Source organism: Notamacropus eugenii, chromosome 2, assembly GCF_028372415.1.
Source record: "Notamacropus eugenii isolate mMacEug1 chromosome 2, mMacEug1.pri_v2, whole genome shotgun sequence".
Lineage (NCBI taxonomy): Eukaryota > Metazoa > Chordata > Mammalia > Diprotodontia > Macropodidae > Notamacropus > Notamacropus eugenii.
The window spans coordinates 427,705,143-427,724,616 of record NC_092873.1 but is presented as its reverse complement, the minus strand read 5'-3'; the positions used below and the strand labels follow the sequence as shown (position 1 = coordinate 427,724,616).

The 19,474-nt window shown below is 40.7% G+C and overlaps 2 protein-coding genes across 16 annotated transcripts in view; one reads left to right on the top strand and one right to left on the bottom strand.

The window, feature by feature from the left end:
• KCNH1 (potassium voltage-gated channel subfamily H member 1) overlaps positions 1-19,474 on the bottom strand; it is a 582,340-nt gene that overhangs the window by 36,754 nt on the left and 526,112 nt on the right. The window lies entirely within an intron of this gene.
• The window catches only part of HHAT (hedgehog acyltransferase), a 607,669-nt gene that overhangs the window by 475,015 nt on the left and 113,180 nt on the right, over positions 1-19,474 (top strand). For 7 of the 15 annotated variants that reach the window (XR_011973339.1, XR_011973345.1, XR_011973344.1 and 4 more), the window contains 2 exons: positions 4,811-8,685; positions 12,357-14,306. The exons of 1 other annotated variant lie outside the window; for it this stretch is intronic. Coding sequence is in view for 4 of the 14 variants with exons in the window: in XM_072637872.1 (XP_072493973.1) it covers positions 12,357-12,448 (92 nt within the window). In the remaining 10 variants the exon portion in view is untranslated. Of the gene's footprint in view, positions 1-4,810; positions 8,686-11,942; positions 12,040-12,356; positions 14,307-19,474 lie in introns of those variants that run through there. 7 more of the 15 variants (XM_072637872.1, XM_072637869.1, XM_072637870.1 and 4 more) reach the window with 3 other exon arrangements.

Here is a 19,474-nt window from a genome sequence, read left to right as displayed (position 1 = left end):
CTCAGGTCGTCTGACTTCAGAACCCCAGCTCTTTCCTGATTTGTTGTTGTTCAGCTGTTTCCAACTCTTAGTGACCCCTCTTGGGGTTTTCTTGGTGAAGATACCAGAATGGTTTGCCATTTTCTTCTCCAGCTCATTTTACAGATGAGGAAACAGAGGCAAACAGGGTTAAATGATTTCCCCAGGGTCATATAGCTAGTAAAAGTCTGAGACTGGATTTGAACTCGTCCTCCTGTTTCCAGGACTGATGATCTATCCATGGTACCACCTAGCTGTCCTTTCCTGGTTGTCTCATGGCAAAGACTGTAACATTTGCCTTGGTATCCCTAGGGTCTATCGATGCCTTAGCAGTATCAGGTGTTTAATAAATATTTGCCAATTTCAGTTAAATTGATCTCCCTCTTTTAGCAGCCCTCTCCTATATAAAATAAGAAAGAAAAAAAATCCACTCTGTTGCTTTCCAAACAAAATCCTCCTTAGAGTTCTTAGGTTAAACCTTCCAGATGGCTCATTGTTATTTGCCCTTGATTGTCACAAACCCCAAACCTGGTGTTGAAAAGAGCCTTAGTAGCAGCTTTGTATGGATTAAACACATCCATTCTTCGGCCACCCTGGCAGGTTTCTGGGCATATTGTTTACCAAATACCCTGCTGCCTCTTCCTCCCAAACACAGCTGATTGTGCGGAGGGCCTCCATCCGTGGCCCACGGCCCATCAATCCTTTTTCCCCACTACAAGCAGCATGGGAGGGAAGAGCAGTTGCTGACAATGAAGGCCCTAGGGTGTTTGTGTCTCAGCACAGATTGGCCCATCTGGCGGAGGGGAGAAGCGGTCCTGATGCTCTGATGGGCAGACAGAAAGTCCCAGAGCTAGACTGGGCTGGATCCTGCCTTCATCTGCCCAGAGGATGCCTCCAGGCATTCTCAGGTTGTGCCAACATGAAACAGAAGTTGAAAGCTGGTACTGAAAAGATAAAGAAAAAAATAACATTGGCTTCATCTCACATCTTCCTGATTTCTCCAGTTCTGCTGGGGTAAAGGAACATTTTTTTTTCATTATCATTACCTAGAGACATTAAATATTTCCCTGAAAGTGCCATGGCACAAAGTGATTTTCAAAGTGACCTGCTGAGGCCTGATATACAGACATAGACAAACCTGCAGTGGACATCCAGATGAATAATAAGCTCTTAGTGGGAAGGTCTGTTAAAAAACAAAAGAGAGATCACACAAGATAAACCCTTTGAAAAGGAATAGTTAAATGCTTGGGGTTTTGAAAAGATCTATTTACTTTGGGCTAGAGAGAGGGAGAGAGCAGTAGATTAAACATAATTGGTCAGGCACACCCAGGGCTCATCTCCCTCTCCTGTGGCTCTAGTCCAAATGAAACGATCTCTAATATATTTTTAATATTAGTACAGTATTTGTATCCTGGCCTCTGGCATGGGTCTTCTTATTCAGAAAATTAATTTTTTATCCTTATAAATATGCAATTCTTAAAGATCGGTTGAATTTGTAACTGTGATTTTCATTATGAACCACCTTTGTATTGTGAGAACACATCTCCAGTGGAAGCCAATGAGAAAATAAGACGTGGTTTCTAGAAATCTGCTTTAAAATGAAGTTTGTCAGAGATGAAAGAAATCTCACCACATTAAAGCTAAAGACCTGAGAAGTCAGTAAGTCATGAAATCTTCAAATGGGAAGGGACCTCAAAGACCCGTCAAGTCCCACCATATCATTTGACTCTTGAAGGAGCTGAGGAAGAGAGAGGTTGTTATTTGCTAAGGGTTAGGGATGCAGCGAAAGTTGAATTGCTGAGGTTGGTCTTCATATTCTTAGCCCAATGCTCTTTCTGCTTAATCCAGATGTCTGTGAGGTTTCTAATCCTAGAGTAGATTCTTGACTCTATCCCTTACTGTTTATGGTATTCTAAATGTGCCTCAGTTTCCTTATTTGTAAAGTATCTACTTTACGTAGTTTTGAGGAAAACATTTGTGTATTGCAAAATAAATTTTTATTGAATTGCACCAATTTAAAACACTGTACAAAACTGAACTCTTTATTATCATTATTGTTATTATTCAAGTTTTCATCTTATTCAGTGGAGTTTATTAGATAGACACAGTCTTGGAACAAGTTGGTATCCTGCTGCTTTTTTATGATTAATGTTTGGCAGGCTCTTGTGTAAGTTTTCGGCACGTTGTAGTTTAATAAATACTGATTCATTGATGAGATAAAACTCTTGCTTTTTATAGTCGAATAAAAATATTGGGATGTAAGTTCGTCTTCATCCCCATTTTAGAAACATTTTTCTTCTCACTTCTTTAATAGAGTTCAGATAGATTTGGTCACAGGACAAGTTGCTGTCCTACTGTTATTCTTTTATATGTACTGTTCTGCAGGCTGTTGAATTGATGAATAAAATGTTAGCTTGCTTTAGTTGGATAAAAACATTTGGATGCATGCTCATCTTTAATACAGCTTCAGTCTCAGTAGCAGACAGAGGCAGAATAAAATTCCAGAGGCAACTCAGTGAATAAAGCCTGGACCTGAAGTTAGGGAGACCTGAGCTCAAATTCTGCTTCAAATGTTTACTAACTCCATGACTTGGGCTGGAGACTCCATAGAAGAAATGGAACCATGTTATTCCCATCATTCTGTCTCAAAGTAAAAAAGGAAATAAGTTTTCTATTGGAGTACCCACTAGAAATTGGATGCTATGCTAAGAACTTTACAAATATTGCTTCATTTAATTATCATAACAATCCTGAGAGATAGGTGCTATTATTATACCCATGAGATCAGTTTCTTCAATTGTATCTCCGCATTTTGGTATCTTTTTGTTCCTCACATTTTGGAGATTTTGAATATTTGGTGTGGCTATGTCTATTAATGTCTATTAAAAACATTGTCCTTATAGATCAATATCATATTTGACAATTACAGGCAACAGTTCAATCTGTGATAATCATTCAACTCCACTACAGTTTATCATTTGAGCTCTCAAGGATATTTTCAGGACTGTATATAGTTATATAGGAATTTATTATTTGTTAGCCCATGGACGATAGCTTCTAATATGTCATTCTAGTTCCCAGGTCATGTCTTTCTAGGAGATCTTGGGGAAGGAATGATTTATTTTCCAATGTGCAATGTTGTATTGCACAGATTCTACTGTTTCCTTTCATAATCTACATTGACCACTAAGTCTAGATTCCTTAAAGATAACCTGTTTTTAATTGCTTGTAACTATGATCCAGTTGGAATTGTCCTCATAAACCTTTCCTTTTGTATAAACAATCCAACTTAGCCATTTCTACGGTGTTTTTCTGTCAGTATATTTTTGGCTGATTCCAGGCAGATGTTGAGGGCCTTTTGATTCCAGTACTGGATCTCAAACACATCATAGGTTGTGGGGGTAAATTGTTTTTAGCTTCTTTTCACAAATCCAGTGGCTTTTAACTGTTATCAACCTTTACTGTTGCTTAATGAAGTCTGATTGTCCTAAAAATATTTTTGTAGATTTTTGATATGTTTGTCATATGTTCTGAGAATGTATTCCATTCCAGTTCCTCATTTTTTGCAAGAGGGTTTCTCTCCTTCTTTAGGTGCCTTAAGATCCTGTCTTTCATTTAAAATGTCCACATTTTTGTTAGAATACATTCCAAATTTTTCATAGTCCGCTCTTTGGTTCTGAAAAAAATGTATCATGGCTGGTATTACACATAGTAGGTGTCAAATACTTTAAATGTGTTGTCCACATCTGGCTTTGGCTTTATGCCTTAGCTTTATGCTCAGTATAGCTTCCCTGGAGGACACCATGGTATTTTTGTAAGTATCATCTTCATCCACTGGTTCACTTTGTCCTCTGAAGTCAAGCTTAAAGCCTTCAGGCCCTATATTTCCTTGGCATACATTAAGAACCTTACAGTTATGGAGTCACAATGACATTTTGATGTAATTGGAGAAAGATTCTATGAAATGAAGGAGTTGTTTAATGTGTTTTTCAGTGAACTCATATAGCTTGATGGCATTCATGTACATCAAATGATTAATAAGATATTGTGCTTTGACATCCTCTTTCATTTTGGAGCCATTTGGAAGTTCTATTTAGAAGAAATGATAATAGATTTTAAGCAAGGCAGAATAGTAATAGACTTACACTGTTACCTCTGAAATACGCCATATTTTGTGTCAATTATTTTTGACATTTTTGTGTGGGTGGCCTGTTTATAATAGAGCACAGTTTTCTGTGATAGACAACAAATACTTTAGTGTTCTCACTATACTTGAGTTGATTTTAAGTATATACCAGTTTCAATAGCCCTTCATAGATTGTTGGGATTGGAAGCTCAATTCCGTGTGGACGGTCTCGGGCGGGTAAAAGTGGGACTTCTAAATCTTAGAGTCTTACGAGGCCCTCCATGAACAGCGGGGGTTCGAGAAGGTCAGACTGAGCTAGCTCGGCTAGCTCTGGTATTTCCGCCTCTCCCCGGGAGATATGTGATGGGTGGAGTCTCCCTGCCCTCGAGGTCGTCCCAGATTGGAGCACACCTAGTTACCTAACAGCACGGTATTGAGATGCAAACTGTGTGGCTGAAGGTTAAGTAGGATTGAGGAAGCCTGAAAGCTCTCTCTTAGCACGTGTGGAGCCAAAGAGGATAGTAGGGCTCCGCTTCTTTTCTTTCCTCTCTCCCCTCCCCCTCTCTCCCCGCTTGTACTTCTACTTCCAATCCCTTAAGCTTAGCCTCCTTAGGAAATCTCCCCCTCTTCCTCCTAAGGAAGAATTCCCCTGCATTTGTAACCCAGACCCTGAAATAAAGCTCAACCCCTGTTCGACTCTGGAACGTCCTTTCTCTCATACGTGCATCCGGCGTGGCCAGCCGAAGACCTCGGAGGTGAGGTAGGAAAGACTCGGGTAGCCCAATACAGGCCTCTAGGCTTGGCAGTTGGCGCCCGAACAGGGACTGGGAGCGTAGATAATCCTGGGTGCTTTTGGGGTACACCCGGAAGGGGCTGTGAAAGAAGCGAGTCCCGAATCCTAGATTCGGAAGGAGAGAAAGGGGAGAGAAGCTTCCCAAACCCCTGGGAAAAGGGCGGAGATGGGGAATCTATTGCCAGTAATAAAGCCAGAGGAACAGGAGGTCTGGGCTGAGAAACTTCACAGGGAATGCAGGAAGGCGGGGGTCACAATAGAGTTAGATGACCTCCGAGAATTTTGTAAAAGGATTTGGAAAGTTTCTCCTTGGCTCAAGCAGGCAGGAATATCAAGAGAAAAATGGGGAGCGGTCGGAGAGCAAATGACTGCTTATGAGCAACAATACCCTGGGGAGCTGGAGGATTTAGATTTCCTGATATTCGATGTAATTAAAAGCCTGTTGGAAGGGCCGGAGAGGCCAGGGCGGGATTGGAATGAGAGTGGAAGCGGAGAGAGGGGAGGGGAGAACACGGGAGGGACGGAGAGTCCAGGCAAGCAGAAAGTTAAGCGGAAAGTTAAGGAGCGTAAAGAAAAAATAGACTCGGAGCTCCATCTAGCGGATGGAAAAGGCGAGGCAGGGGAGAATACACCGTGCCTTCCCTCCGCGCCTCCTTATAACCTGCTCCATTGGTCAGACAGTTCAGGGCCACAGTCCAGTTTGGAAAAAGGAATAAGAAAGGCTATAGAGAATGGAGAAGATGTAGGGACATTTCCTGTGCTAGAAATAGCGGACCCCAGTGTCCCCGGTGGCGTTCGAAGGAGCCACATACCTATAGAGTAGAAGAGAGTGGCGACTCTTAAAGAGGCTTGTACCAAGCATGGCCCTAATTCACCCTTTGTTATAGCCATGCTTGAAACTCTCAGTGGTCAGTTCGTTCTGACTCCTAATGACTGGAAGAGCTTAGCTAGAGCCTGCCTTACCCCTGGGCAGAATGTGATTTGGGTATCAGAATTTTCTCAGAGGGTAAAGAGCACTACCGGTGGGCTAGGGGCTCAGGCCCCCCAGGCTTATCAGCAATTTACAGGAACAGGGCAGTTTGAAGCTACAGGAAATCAATTGCGGTACTCAGCCGCTGATTATGTCTTGATTGCCGGAATGGCTATTAGCCGCCTCGGGATGAGGTTATCAAATTTTTAGTAAGGGCCATTGCTGTTGTACTGGAGTCCCCACCCTTGAATTGGAAGTCAGACACCCCGATTTGGGTGGAGCAGTGGCCCCTGACTCCAGAAAAACTCCAGGCACTACAAATACTGGTTAAGGAGCAATCAGCACCCTGGAATGCTTCTGTGTTTGTTATAAAGAAAAAATCCGGGAAATTCAGGCTCCTTACAAATGTTAATCAAGCATTTGTAAGTACCTGGCAGCAGCTATACCAAAACAAACAGCCACTATGCATTCTTATCAATTTTACCTTAAAGGCGATCCTCGCTAAACAAAGAAGGGGAAAAGGTCGCCTAATACAATCAGAGCTAAGATCAAGAGGGCTAATACAATCAGAGCTTGATACAGCTGTGTATACACACAATTTTTTGCATATCTCAAGAAACTCACATACTACTCCAGCTATGAGACATTTTGTGACTTTTCCAAGACAACCCCGCAAGGAAAGTAATACCCAGGCTGGATATAAAGACACATGGGCCATGGTAAAGGATATGGCCTCAGGGAAATGGAAAGGTCCGTATAAGATACTAATAGGGGGTCGAGGGTATGTTTGTGTCTCCACAGGAAAAGGGAATGCGTGGATTCCCATTAGAAGGATCCGTAAGTGGGAACCGAGGTCGGAGACGGCGGAGACCCCGGAGAGCCCAGAGACCCCGGAGAAGGATCATACACCACCTGAGCCTTTTGAGACAGCTGTATCATAGAGCACAGTTTTCTGTGATAGACAACAAATACTTTAGTGTTCTCACTATACTTGAGTTGATTTTAAGTATATACCAGTTTCAATAGCCCTTCATAGATATTTTGGATGCTGTTCCTATATCTTTAAGAGGGGATGGAATCTTGGGGAGAAGTAGATTGACTGTCATCAGCAAGTATTTATTAAGTCAACAAGCATTTATGAAGTGCCTATTATGTGCCAGAATATAAGCACTCCAAAAGTGAAAGCAGTTTTCATCTTTAAGGAGCTTGTCATCTAATGGGAGATACAATATACAAACAAGATACATATATGTTTATGTACATATGTGACTATATATAGTACATCTATATTTATTTATTACAAATTGGAGATAGTGTTAAAAGGAAGGCACCACAATTAAGGAGGATTGAGAGTCAGAAGGTGAGATTTTAGTTTAGACTTGAAGGAAGGCAGGAGACAGAGACAGTGAGGAATTTCAGGTATGGGGGACAGCCAGTGAAAATACCCAGTCAGATGATGGAATGTCTCGTGTGAGAAATAGCAAACAGGGAGTAAAAGTTTAAAAAAACTAGAATGGGGTCAGATTATAAAGAATTTTAAAAACCAAACAGAGGATTTTATATTTAATCCTGGAGGTAATAGAGAGCCATTAGAATTGATTAAATAGGGGTGACTGACCTGCCCAGACCTCCACTTTAGGAAGATCACCTTGACAGCTAAGTGGAAGACTTGAGGGGACTTGAGTGAGGAGAGATTTCAGGAAATAGTATAAAGGGAGAAGTGAAGAAAGCCCAAGACAAAGTCATGACGGATGCTGTTAGTGGACAAGACCTGGATGAAACTCCAGCAAAGGAGACTGAGGAGTAACCAGACTCCTCAAGAGAATCAGGAGAAAGCAGCTTCAGGGAAACCTAGAGGGAAAAATGTGTCCAGGAGAAGAGGATAATTGAGAGTGTCAAAGGCTGCCAAAAAAAAAAAAAGTCAAAAAGGATGAGGATTGAAAAGAGGCCATTAGATTGTGTAATTAATAAATTGTTGTTACCTGTAGAGAATTAATTGTATTAATTAATCAATTAATATTGAGAGAGACTGTGAGGCACAGAAAGTAGTGAGAGAAAGGCTTTCTAGAAAGACTGAGAGAATTAACTGACATGGAGAAAGAATTTGGAAACATTTTGAAATAACTGTTTAAATCTTATTTTGTGAAAAGACATTATGAATAGAACTCCTGAGGCTTAAATTTTCTTCCTGAGAAATCTTCTAGTTGAGGAGGAGTCAGTGGTCACAGAGGTGAGAATATTTATTCTTTTATATGTGTCTTTCCCCTGCTTTTGGAGAGGTGATTTCACAGGTAACTTGAGTTAGGAACTCAAGTTCCTGTAGGATTTGTAAGAAGTTAGTTACATCTTTGTTTTATTGCTACTGTAATAAATTATAACAGTAACAGTGACAGAAATGTCACTAATTATATGACAGTACCGTTGTTTAAGCCTATGAGACACCATGGGTTTGAGAGAGAGCATTGAAAGTTTATAGCAGGAGGAGCCAAGATGGTGGAGTAGAAAGATACACATATACTAGCTCCAAACCCACAGCCCATAAAATACCTGTGAAGAAGAACTCCCAACAAGTTCTGGAGCAGTGGAAGCCACAGAACAACAGAGCAGAGGAGATTTCTGTTCCAGAGAGACCTGAAAAACCTACACGGAAGGTCCATCGCGCACCGGACCTGGAGCAGAGCCCAGCCCTGCGCAGCACTGAGAGAAGCAGATCCGAGCAGGCTTCAGGGACAGAATCTCCAGTGGCCGAGCAGGTCCCTCCACCCATAGGCGCTAAAGGTCAGTGAGAGTCTTTTTGGCTCGCCTAGAGGGGAGCGGGGTATCTCCATTGTTCAGGCCCCGTCAGGAGGCAGCAGTGGACAGGGGCTCCCAAAGCAGGCAGGAGCTTGGATCCATTGTTGAAGGACTCCACATAAACCCCCTGAGGGAACTGAGCCCCATGTGGCAGCCCTGCCCCCACCTGAGCACCTGAATTTAATCTCACACTGAATAGCAGCCCCACCCCCACTGAAGCCCTGAGGCTGAGAAGCAGCATTTGAATCTCAGACCCCTCAGAGAGGCTGGGTGGATCTGGAGGCGAGGTGGGTGTGGAAAGGAAACTCAGAAGTCAAATAATTGGCTAGGAAAATGCCCAGAAAAGGGAAAAAAAATAAGACCAAAGAAGGTTACTTTCTTGGTGAAAGATATCTCCTCCCTTCCTTTCAGATGAGGAAGAACAATGCTTACCATCAGGCAAAGATACAGAAGTTGAGGCTTCTGTATCCCAAACATCCAAAATAAATATTCAATGGGCTCAGGTCATGGAAGAGCTCAAAAAGCATTTTGAAAATCAAGTTAAAGAAGTGGAGGAAAAACTGGGAAGAGAAATGAGAGAGATGCAAGAAAAACATGAAAAGTAGGTCAACACCTTGCTAAAGGAGACCCAAAAAAATGCTGAAGAAAATAACACCTTGAAAAACAGGCTAACTCAATTGGCAAAAGAGGTTCAAAAAGCCAATGAGGAGAAGAATGGTTTAAAAAGCAGAATTAGTCAAATGGAAAAGGAGGGTGAAAAGCTCACTGAAGAAAATAGTTCTTTCAAAATTAGAATGGAACAGATGGAGGCTAATGACTTTATGAGAAACCAAGAAATCATAAAACAAAACCAAAAGAGTGAAAAAATGGAAGATAATGTGAAATATCTCATTGGAAAAACAACTGACCTGGAAAACAGATCCAGGAGAGACAATTTAAAAATTATGGGACTACCTGAAAGCCATGATCAAAAAAAGAGCCTAGACATCATCTTTCATGAAATTATCAAGGAAAACTGCCCTGAGATTCTAGAACCAGAGGGCAAAATAAGTATTCAAGGAATCCACTGATCACCGCCTGAAAGAGATCCAAAAAGAGAAACTCCTAGGAACATTGTGGCCAAATTCCAGAGTTCCCTGGTCAAGGAGAAAATATTGCAAGCAGCTAGAAGGAAACAATTCAAGTATTGTGGGAATGCAATCAGGATAACACAAGATCTAGCAGCTTCTACATTAAGGGATCGAAGGGCGTGGAATAGGATATTCCAGAAGTCAAAGGAACTAGGACTAAAACCAAGAATCACCTACCCAGCAAAACTGAGTATAATACTTCAGGGGAAAAATTGGTCTTTCAATGAAATAGAGGACTTTCAAGCATTCTTGATGAAAAGACCAGAGCTGAAAAGAAAATTTGACTTTCAAACACAAGAAGGAAGAGAAGCATGAAAAACTAAACAGCAAAGAGAAGTCACAAGGGACTTTACTAAAGTTGAACTGTTTACATTCCTACATGGAAAGACAATATTTGTAACTCTTGAAACTTTTCAGTATCTGGGTAGTGGGTGGGATTACACACACACATACACACACACATAAACACACACACACGCACACACATACAGACAGAGAGCACAGAGTGAATTGAATAGGATGGGATCATATTTTTAAAAAAATGAAATTAAGCGGTGAGAGAGAAATATATTGGGAGGAGAAAGGGAGAAATGGAATAGGGTAAATTATCTCTCATAAAAGAGGCAAGCAAAAGACTTTTTAGTGGAGGGAAAAAGAGGGGAGGTGAGAGAAAAACATGAAGTTTACTCTCATCACATTCCACTAAAGGAAGGAATAAAATGCATACTCATTTTGGTATGAAAACCTATCTTACAATACAGGAAAGTAGGGGTGAAGGGGATAAGCAGGGTGGGGGGGATGATGGAAGGGAGTGCAATGGGAGGAGGGAGCAATTTGAAGTCAACACTCTTGGGGAGGGACAGGATCCAAAGAGAGAATAGAAGCAATGGGGGGCAGAATAGGATGGAGGGAAATATAGTTAGTCTTACACAACATGACTATCATGGAAGTCATTTGCAAAACTACACAGATATGGCCTATATTGAATTGCTTGCTTCCCAAAGGGAATGGGTGGGGAGGGAGGGATGAAGAGAAGTTGGAACTCAAAGTTTTAGGAACAACTGTTGAGTTCTGTTCTTGCTACTAGGAAATAAGAAATACAGGTAATGGGGTATAGAAAGTTATCTGGCCCTATAGGACAAAAGAGAAGATGGGGTAAGGGAAGGGAAGGATGTTAGAAGAGAGGGCAGATTGGTGATAGGGGCAATTAGAATGCTTGGTGTTTTGGGGTGGGGGAGGGAATAAATGGGGAGAAAATTTGGAACCCAAAATCTTGTGAAAATGAATGTTAAAAGTTAAATAAATTAATTAAAATTTTAAAAAAAGTTTATAGCAAACAACAAAAAAAAAGCTTTTTAGGAAAAGAGGTATCTCCATTCTGTTTCTAAACTCTTAGCTCCTTGTTTAATATAATGTATATGTATAGCCTGTATCAGATTGCATGCCATCTTGGGGAGGGGGATGGAAGGGAGGGGGAGAAAATTTAGAACTCAAAATCTTATAGAAGTGAATGTTGAAAACTAAGAATTTAATAAATAAAACTCCTAGCTCTTCTATAAATGCCACCTTTCTGACATTTCCTCACTTTGCTGTCTCCAGCATGGCGTGAATTATGGGTTAAATTTGGAATTGTTCCTGCTGTTGTTATTACTTCATCATTATTATTAGAAAAGCATCTTATTCTCACCCTGCCCTTTGGAGTTCAGATAGAAATGATTCCATTACAAGTCATTATCTTACTATTATTTTTTATTCTTAATACTCTGTGGATTCTTATGTAAGTGTTTATGGTAACTTTTCTGCAGTTGAAAAAAGTAACAGGATGTAAGCTCACCTTCTGTAGGTTTACTATAAATATCCTTGGCACAAGGATTTTTTTAATTTATTTTTGATATCATATAAAAGTTCTTCATATCTTGTGGAGAGCATTCAGAAGGCAACTAGCAGACATGGTCATGGAACAAGTTGTCATCTTACTATATTTTTATGTTTATCATTCTACAGATTATTGAACAGGTAGATTTTTCAAAAGTTTTTATAGTTTTATAAAAATGTTTGGATATAAGCTTATCTTCTATAGGCTCATTGAAAGGCATTTCTTTATTGCTTTAGGAACAGAGAGGAGATGGCATGTAAATTCATCCTATTTCCTCAAGATGTTGATTTCCTCTTCGGGTTCCCTCCATGAAACTTGGAGATTGAGGATTTGGTATGACTGCAAAGATTCCATGTGTCATTCTTAAGATTTTTCTGGATCAATGTTAATTCCATTTGATTTGGGGCCACATTTCAGCCTGTGATAATGGTCTGGTTCCAGTTTAGTTTATTATTTGGTGATGATGAGGACCATGACGATTTCCATATTTTCTGTCATCTGTGTAGCAGACATTAATGATGTCCTCATCTGCTGAGGTGAAGAAATGTGAAGAGAAGGCTCTGCAGAAGCAGAGGCATGACCTACATGAGCAGTGACACCAGATGAAAACCCAGGTGGCTCTAACTTTCCCCTTTTCCTCCTCCTTACAGGTTGGCCATGGGTGATCCTCTCAGTCATGGGATTCCTGTATTCCTACTCCCATGTGGGCATTGCCTGGTCTCAGACTTATGCCACGAACTGATACTACCTCCTACTCCTACTCCTGGTCAGACCTCCATTTTAAAAAGATCACTTTGATGTCCGAGTAGACGATGAACTGGAGTGGGGAGAGACTTCAGACAACGAAACCATTGGTGCAAGAGCGCTCCCCATTGTGATTTCTAACCTGAAGAACTGCTCTCTGAAGGGAACTCAGGAGCCATTTGCTACATCACCTTCCTTAGTCTTGTCCAAGACACCTTCAGCGGAGCCCAATCTGGTGCAGAGAACCTGAAGTCACACAGTATATTTACATACCAGAAGAATTTTTATTTAAAGAAATTTAGGGCAAAAAAGAGATCTTTAGAGCCAGTGGTGTGCTGGAACCACTACATATTGTTTTGTTGATTGTCCAGACTTAAGAAAGTGATGGAGGAACTGTCAATAATGCAGATTAAATTTAAGTGTGTCATGGGTACTGTCCTGCCCTGTAGAGTTCACTGTTAAATATTTACCAGCACACCACTGTTTATAGCTCATCTATGGAAGCATAGGCTTTGGAGTATAAAGGGACCTTGGAGATCATTTAATGATCCTTCTCCATTTTGCATATGAGGAATGTGAAACCTGGAGAAATCAAGTGACTTTCTCAAGATTATACTTGTAGTAAGTAGCAGAGTTACAATTTAAACCCAGATCATTTGACACTCCATTCAGTGCTCTTCCCATAACACCAAGAGGTGGTTCTTTGTTTAAGGTAGTGACACAAATATGTATACAAGAGGAAAGCAAGAAATAAAAGAGAGGAAAGGGAGGAAGAGAGCACAGGACAAAAGAATCTTCTTTGCTTATTTGCTGATTAATTTGGTTCTGTTTTGTTAAACGCTAACATTTTCATGATTTTATCCCTTATTTTAAGCATTTTGTTGATAGTACTTGAGTTTAATATAATTTTAAGCAGTCATATTTACTGACTGGTGGCTACAGCATCTCATTGATTTTATGTGTTTTATTTTATTGTTTTTAATATCTTTAAAGGCAACAACTCTTGCTGATAGGGAGAACAGAACATTCTACCATTCCATTGACAGCCTTGTTTCCTGGGTATTCATTCATCCAGTGGACATTAAGTGCTCACCATAAGCATACATAGAACCATGTGGGCCTGAGGAAGGCACAATGGTAATGCTCACTTCAGGTTGTCAGTGCACTTGGCTCACATTCTGTGCATATCTTTGGTGCCTACTACATGTCAACACTGGGGGAGATTCAAAAAACAACCCGTGATTAAATGTGGTACCATGGAGCAAGATTAATAACCAATAAGGAATGTTACACACACACACACACACACACACACACACACACACACACACACACACACACACACACACACACACACACCAGATTAACTCTGCTACGTAGTCTACCATGTCAGTCAGAGAGGTTCAAGGAAAGGGTATATGACTATTTGGCAGGAATGTTGTAGAAAGAATTTTGATTCTGGGCTAGGTTGGAATAGAAGACCTCTATAATCTCTTCTAGTTTTCTAATTCTCTTATTCAGTGATTATACCAATAGAGCTGGGAGAGCAAGGAGAAGAAAGAGAGAGAAGTGAGGCAGGTGTGCTTAAGAGAACTTTCATCTACCTCTTATATTCCTAATTCTCTTCAAGGCTTAACTCAAGTGCTACCTCCTACAAGAAGCCTTCCCTGATTCCTCTACCCTGCCCCCCAATGTTCTGTATATGTTATATATTTACTTATCTGTATATATTTTGTTTCCTCCCAGTAGAATGTAAGCCCCTTATGGGCAGAGACTATTTCCATTTTTGTCTTTGTATTTTTATTAGTTCTAGGCACATAGGAGGTGCCTAATAAATGCCTTTGAGTTGACTTGAATTGAATCTATTGGCCAGTGCATTTCTGTAACATTTCAACCATATTTCAAGGAAGGATGCCTTCCCCATGTCCTGTCATGTATTCTTCAGAGCTGTCTTAAGTTCCTTGTGTTATCTGTTTCTGCAACAGAGAATAAACAGAGCCAGTCATGCATGTCTGGCAAGATCCTCTGGACAGGGTGGAATAAAACTTTTTCCATGGTATGCCAGGATAAGGAGTTAATGCTTTTGTTTTTTTCCAATTTAATCATCACATGCAATTCCTTATTTTGCCATCAGAGCTGGTTTCCCATTTCCTGGATACAGAGGGCAACATGACAATCACTTAAATAGTATGTTTTTCCATAAGTGACATTACTAAACACTTCTAGGCACCTGTAGGGAAAAGGCTCTGAGCTTGTACTGGACAACCATATAGCCTCTGCCCAGTCATTTTCCTCACATTCTCCTTATTGCTTCACTTGTCTACATAAATCTTCGGTGGCTAATCCTTCCCCGCTCTGAACAAAGTATAAACTCTGATCCTGTCAGCTAGGCATTTCACAATGTGGTTTCAGCTCCCTTTCTAATTTTATATTATAATATTGCCTTCTGCATACTCTACATTTCAGCCAAACTGGAATAACTCCCTGTTGTCCATTCTCCTGTCCTTTATCCCATCTCTGAACTTTGGCTCATGCCTATACTCATTCCCAATTTTATGCCTCAGTGTCCTCTTTCCTCCATCTCTGACTCCTAAAATCTCTCCCTCCTTTGAGTGCCGACATGTTTCCTCTTCTATGAAGCTTTACCCAAACAAGATGAAAAGTGACTTCTGCCTCCTCCAGTGTCTTCCAACTCTTTGTCTGAATTTATCTCTCTTTTATCACAGCCACTTAGATCAACACTTTTCCTATAATTCCCAATAGAATCAGGATTTTCTGGCAATAGAAAGATTCTATGGTTGCTCCTGCTTGTGGGTGACGTGCTGATTGTGTCCATTCCCAGAATACTACTGGATCTCATTAATTATGTTTAGTGCCTTGAAAGAGCTCAGCCCAACCATCCACACACTGGAGGACAACCAGTTGAGACAGTATATGTGTGTGTGTGTGTGTGTGTGTGTACGTGTGTACACAAACATACACACTTCAGAAAGATCATTCAATGCTCCATTATGTTTTTCATCTAGAAAATAAAGGTAATTAATTCCTGACCTTCTTGTCTCTGTGAATATGTATTGAATTATATTATATTTCATATGATGTGATATGATATATACATATATGTGTGAGTGCATGTGTGTGTGTCTATGTCTTGGACCAGTGATGCAGATAGGCAATGAGTTGGGTTCAGAATTGACTAGAAGGAGGAGTGGGCTACCTTGCATTAAGGAAATTACACAGTGCTTTCAATACTCCCAAAATGCTTGCTACAATGAAGAATCCATGTTCTGTTCCATCACTATTACTCTCCTGATAATGTTCTTTGACATGAACATTGTCACCACATCATGATTTCAGAAAAATCAGTTTCACTTAACCCAAAGTGAAATGGAAAGCCTCACGATGGGCCAAGGACGTCACAGCAAATGATGACGGTTCATGCACGCGACGTCTCATCTGATTCTTACAACAGCCTTGTGAGGTAGGTGCTGTCCTTTCTGTAATAATAGTCAATATTATTATCCACATTCTACATATGAGAAAACTGAGGCTGAGGTTAAATGACTTGCCCAGGGTCACTCATTAAGTATCTAAGGCAGGATTCTAACTCAGATCTTCCTAACTCCTAGTGCAGGGCTCTATCCACTATGGCATCTAGCCGCTATTGATCTGAATGATATTACTTTGTTCCTAAAAAAAGCACTTATTGTCCCAGAGGGGAAATAGATGCTCTAGATCTTCCTTGTACACCCCTGTCTGTCCTTCTGTTTCTTCTCCTTTTCCTTCTCCTCTTCTTCCTCCTCCTCCTTCTCCTCTTCCTCCTCCTTCTCCTTCTCCTATTTCTCCTTCTCCTCCTCCTTCTCCTATTTCATTCTCCTCCTTCTTCTTCTGCTTCTTTTTCTTTCCTCTCTTTCTCTTTTCAGAGAGATAGGCAGATTAGGAATTAATTTCCTGCATTTTCTAGATGAAAAAATAGAGACATGGAGCAATGACCTTTCTGAAGTCACCGAACCAGCTGCTTCGGAAATGCTGGCTTCTGACCAGTCTAAGGTACTTTCCAGCAGACCCTGTCATGCTCCCAGACCAGTTTCTCCAACATCCCAGTTTAAATAAATGCCTCTGGTTTATTCCATTGACTCAGTGCAGGTAAGAAAATCAATGCCATTAGCCAACTCTGGGCATGATGGTAGAAAGTGATAGGAATGTAAATCCTGAGTTCAAAGACTCATTTTCCTGACATTTACTAGCTGTGTGACAATGGGCAAGTTACTTAGCCTTGTTCTTATCTGTTTCCTCATCTGTAAAAGGAACTGGAGAAGGAAATAGCGAACTGTTCAAGTATCATTGGCCAGAAAAAACCCAAATGGCGTCATGAAGAGCTGTACATGATGAAAAATGACTTCACAACAACTTCTATATTGGTTCCCACAATTCTTTGACTTGTTTTCTTTATGTTCAAGTGTGTGTGTGTGTGTGTGTGAGATGTCCCTCTCTAAAAGCAGTGTTTACCAAAGGCAGCCTTAGCCTGAAGACATAAGGGCTGGGTCCTGGGCTCCATCCCTCACACCCAGTGTGACCTTAGGCACCAGGTCACTCTCCTTCTTCAATACTTTGCTTTCTCCATCCATAGAAAGACTACAATAATCACTTTCTTACTGACTCCAACAACAAGCGCATGGGTAACATAAGGCCAAATATGTAAAGTAGTTTTGATGTATTTTCAGTGCTGTGCTAATGTAAAATGCTTCAGTGTATCTGGTTATGTCATGGCCAAATCTTGAAAGTTCACACAGTTTTTCCTGCGTTTCAGTGAGAAATATACTGCATTCATTTTTCTCCCTTACATTGGAATGGGGGTTCTCAGCCTTTTCTGTGTCATAGACCATTTGGCCTTATTATGAAGATTATAGATCCCTTCTTAGAATAGTAGTTTTAAAAACAATTTTAAAAAAATAATTGTATAGTTATAGCTAGCATTTATATAGCACTTTAGTGTTTGCAAAGTTTTTTACAGATACCATTTACTCCCCTCAATATTGGGAGGTTGATACTATTATAATACCCATATTTACAGATGAGAAAACTGAGCCAGGCAGAAGTAAAATCACTTTTCCAGGATCATAGAGCTAATGTTTGAGGTCACACTTGAACTCAGGTCTTCCTGACTATCCACTGTACCATCTAGCTGCCTATTTTTAAATAATCGAGGGAAAACTATATTTTTGTTAGAGATTAGTGAAAATAAAGGTGTAATTATTTTCCCATCCAAGTTCACAGACTTCCTGAAATTTACCCATGGGACCTTTTTTGTGGGAGATGGAGAGGTAGAGGGAGTGTATCTGTGAATCCCAGGTTAAGAACTCCTATTTTACAATAATTTCAAGACCCTTTAGAAATTCATTTACCTTTTCTCTTCCCTTCTTTTTTTTCTTTCTTCCAAAATTCCAAGATGAATCTAGGACAAGGAGGGAGACTTAGGCTGGACCAGTAAGGAATTCATATGTCCAAATTCATGGAATGATAAGGTGTTCAATAATGACTCATTACTACATGGTTCTTTTCTTATCTCTCATCTGTAAAAGCTGAACAAATGATCTCTAAGAGTTGCTCCAGTTTTAATTCCAAGCCTTCCCTAGCCAAAGGTTGGTTGATTGCATTCTTGAGGCCATGACATGGGCTAGGAGCTTCTACCTCAGGTCTCCACCCCCACTCGCACCTCCAACAGATGTAGGATACAACAACAACAGTGGAACAACAATGACCACCAGGTTCTACGAGAAGAGTGTAAGCTGGGAAAGTCCTACTGAGATCATTTTCAGATTTCTCTCTACAAAATTGGTTCTACTACCAGGGGACCTGGAAGAAAAATCTCTAGGCTGAGAGAAAGTATCATCACCCAAGAGGTCTTCTCCCTACTCCTATATCAGCAAGAGCTGGGTGACCTTGCTCTGTACTTAACATGGACCGAGATCTTCCCTTAGTTGGTCAGTGGTCAACACAATAATAGTAAGCAGTGGTGCAAGTCTTATTATCCCCATTTTATAGATGAGAAAAGGAAAAGGAAATGACTTGCCTGTGGTCACACTACCATTAAATGGCAAAGCTGGGATTGTCTAATCCACAGCACCATTTCCACTCTGCTTTATTACCACTAATCTGTTGTGATCAATTCTAGAAACATTTTTTTAGTTCCTACTATGTGCAAGGCACTATGCTAGGTAAACATAAAACTATCTCTGATTCAGGGAGCTTATGTTCTACTGAGTACAATTTGTGCACAGAGAAGTAAATAGAAGGTGATTTGAAACTGTGGTGAGAGTGGGGAGGACTATGGGAAGTTTTATAGAGTAGGCGGCATTTGTACTGAGTTTTAAACACAAGATTTCAGAGAGGAGAGTTGAGAAAGGAGTGCATTCCAGGTATAGAGGTTTGCATGGGCAAAGATACTGAGGCTAGAGATGGGATGCTGAGTCCAGTAACATCGTCTGGCTGGAATTGGAAAAATAGGCTGGAATCTGATGATGACAGAGTTTGTTTCACATTTTATCCTGAAGGTAATAGGGAGCCAATGAAGGATTTGAGTGAGCATGTCATGGTCACATGGTTCCTTAGGAAGGTTATTTTGGCAGCTCTGTGGAGGATGGTTAGAAAGGGAGAGAGTGGAGGCAGGGAAGTCAGTTAGGAGGCAACGACTCTTTCAGGAAAGGTAGGAAAAGGGGTTTGGGGTCTTGATTCTTCTTGGTCTGTCCTTACACTTTCTGTTTCCAAAAGGCTTTTAACTTGCTCCATATGGTGGCTGGCACAGCCTGCTATATTCAGACAGGTACTTCATTGGGGGCTTTTGAGAAAAAGGCTTTTTTTAGGGATTCTATTTCCTACATTTCCCATGGGGGGCAGACACTTTCCAAACCACCCTAGGAGAAATGAATATTAATTCCATTTAAGTGTTTCCCAAAACTGAAACCCGAGCACCTGGGCCCTCTGCTGCTATCCCTTGTGGAGGTGCCCACAGGAGGGTTCTGGG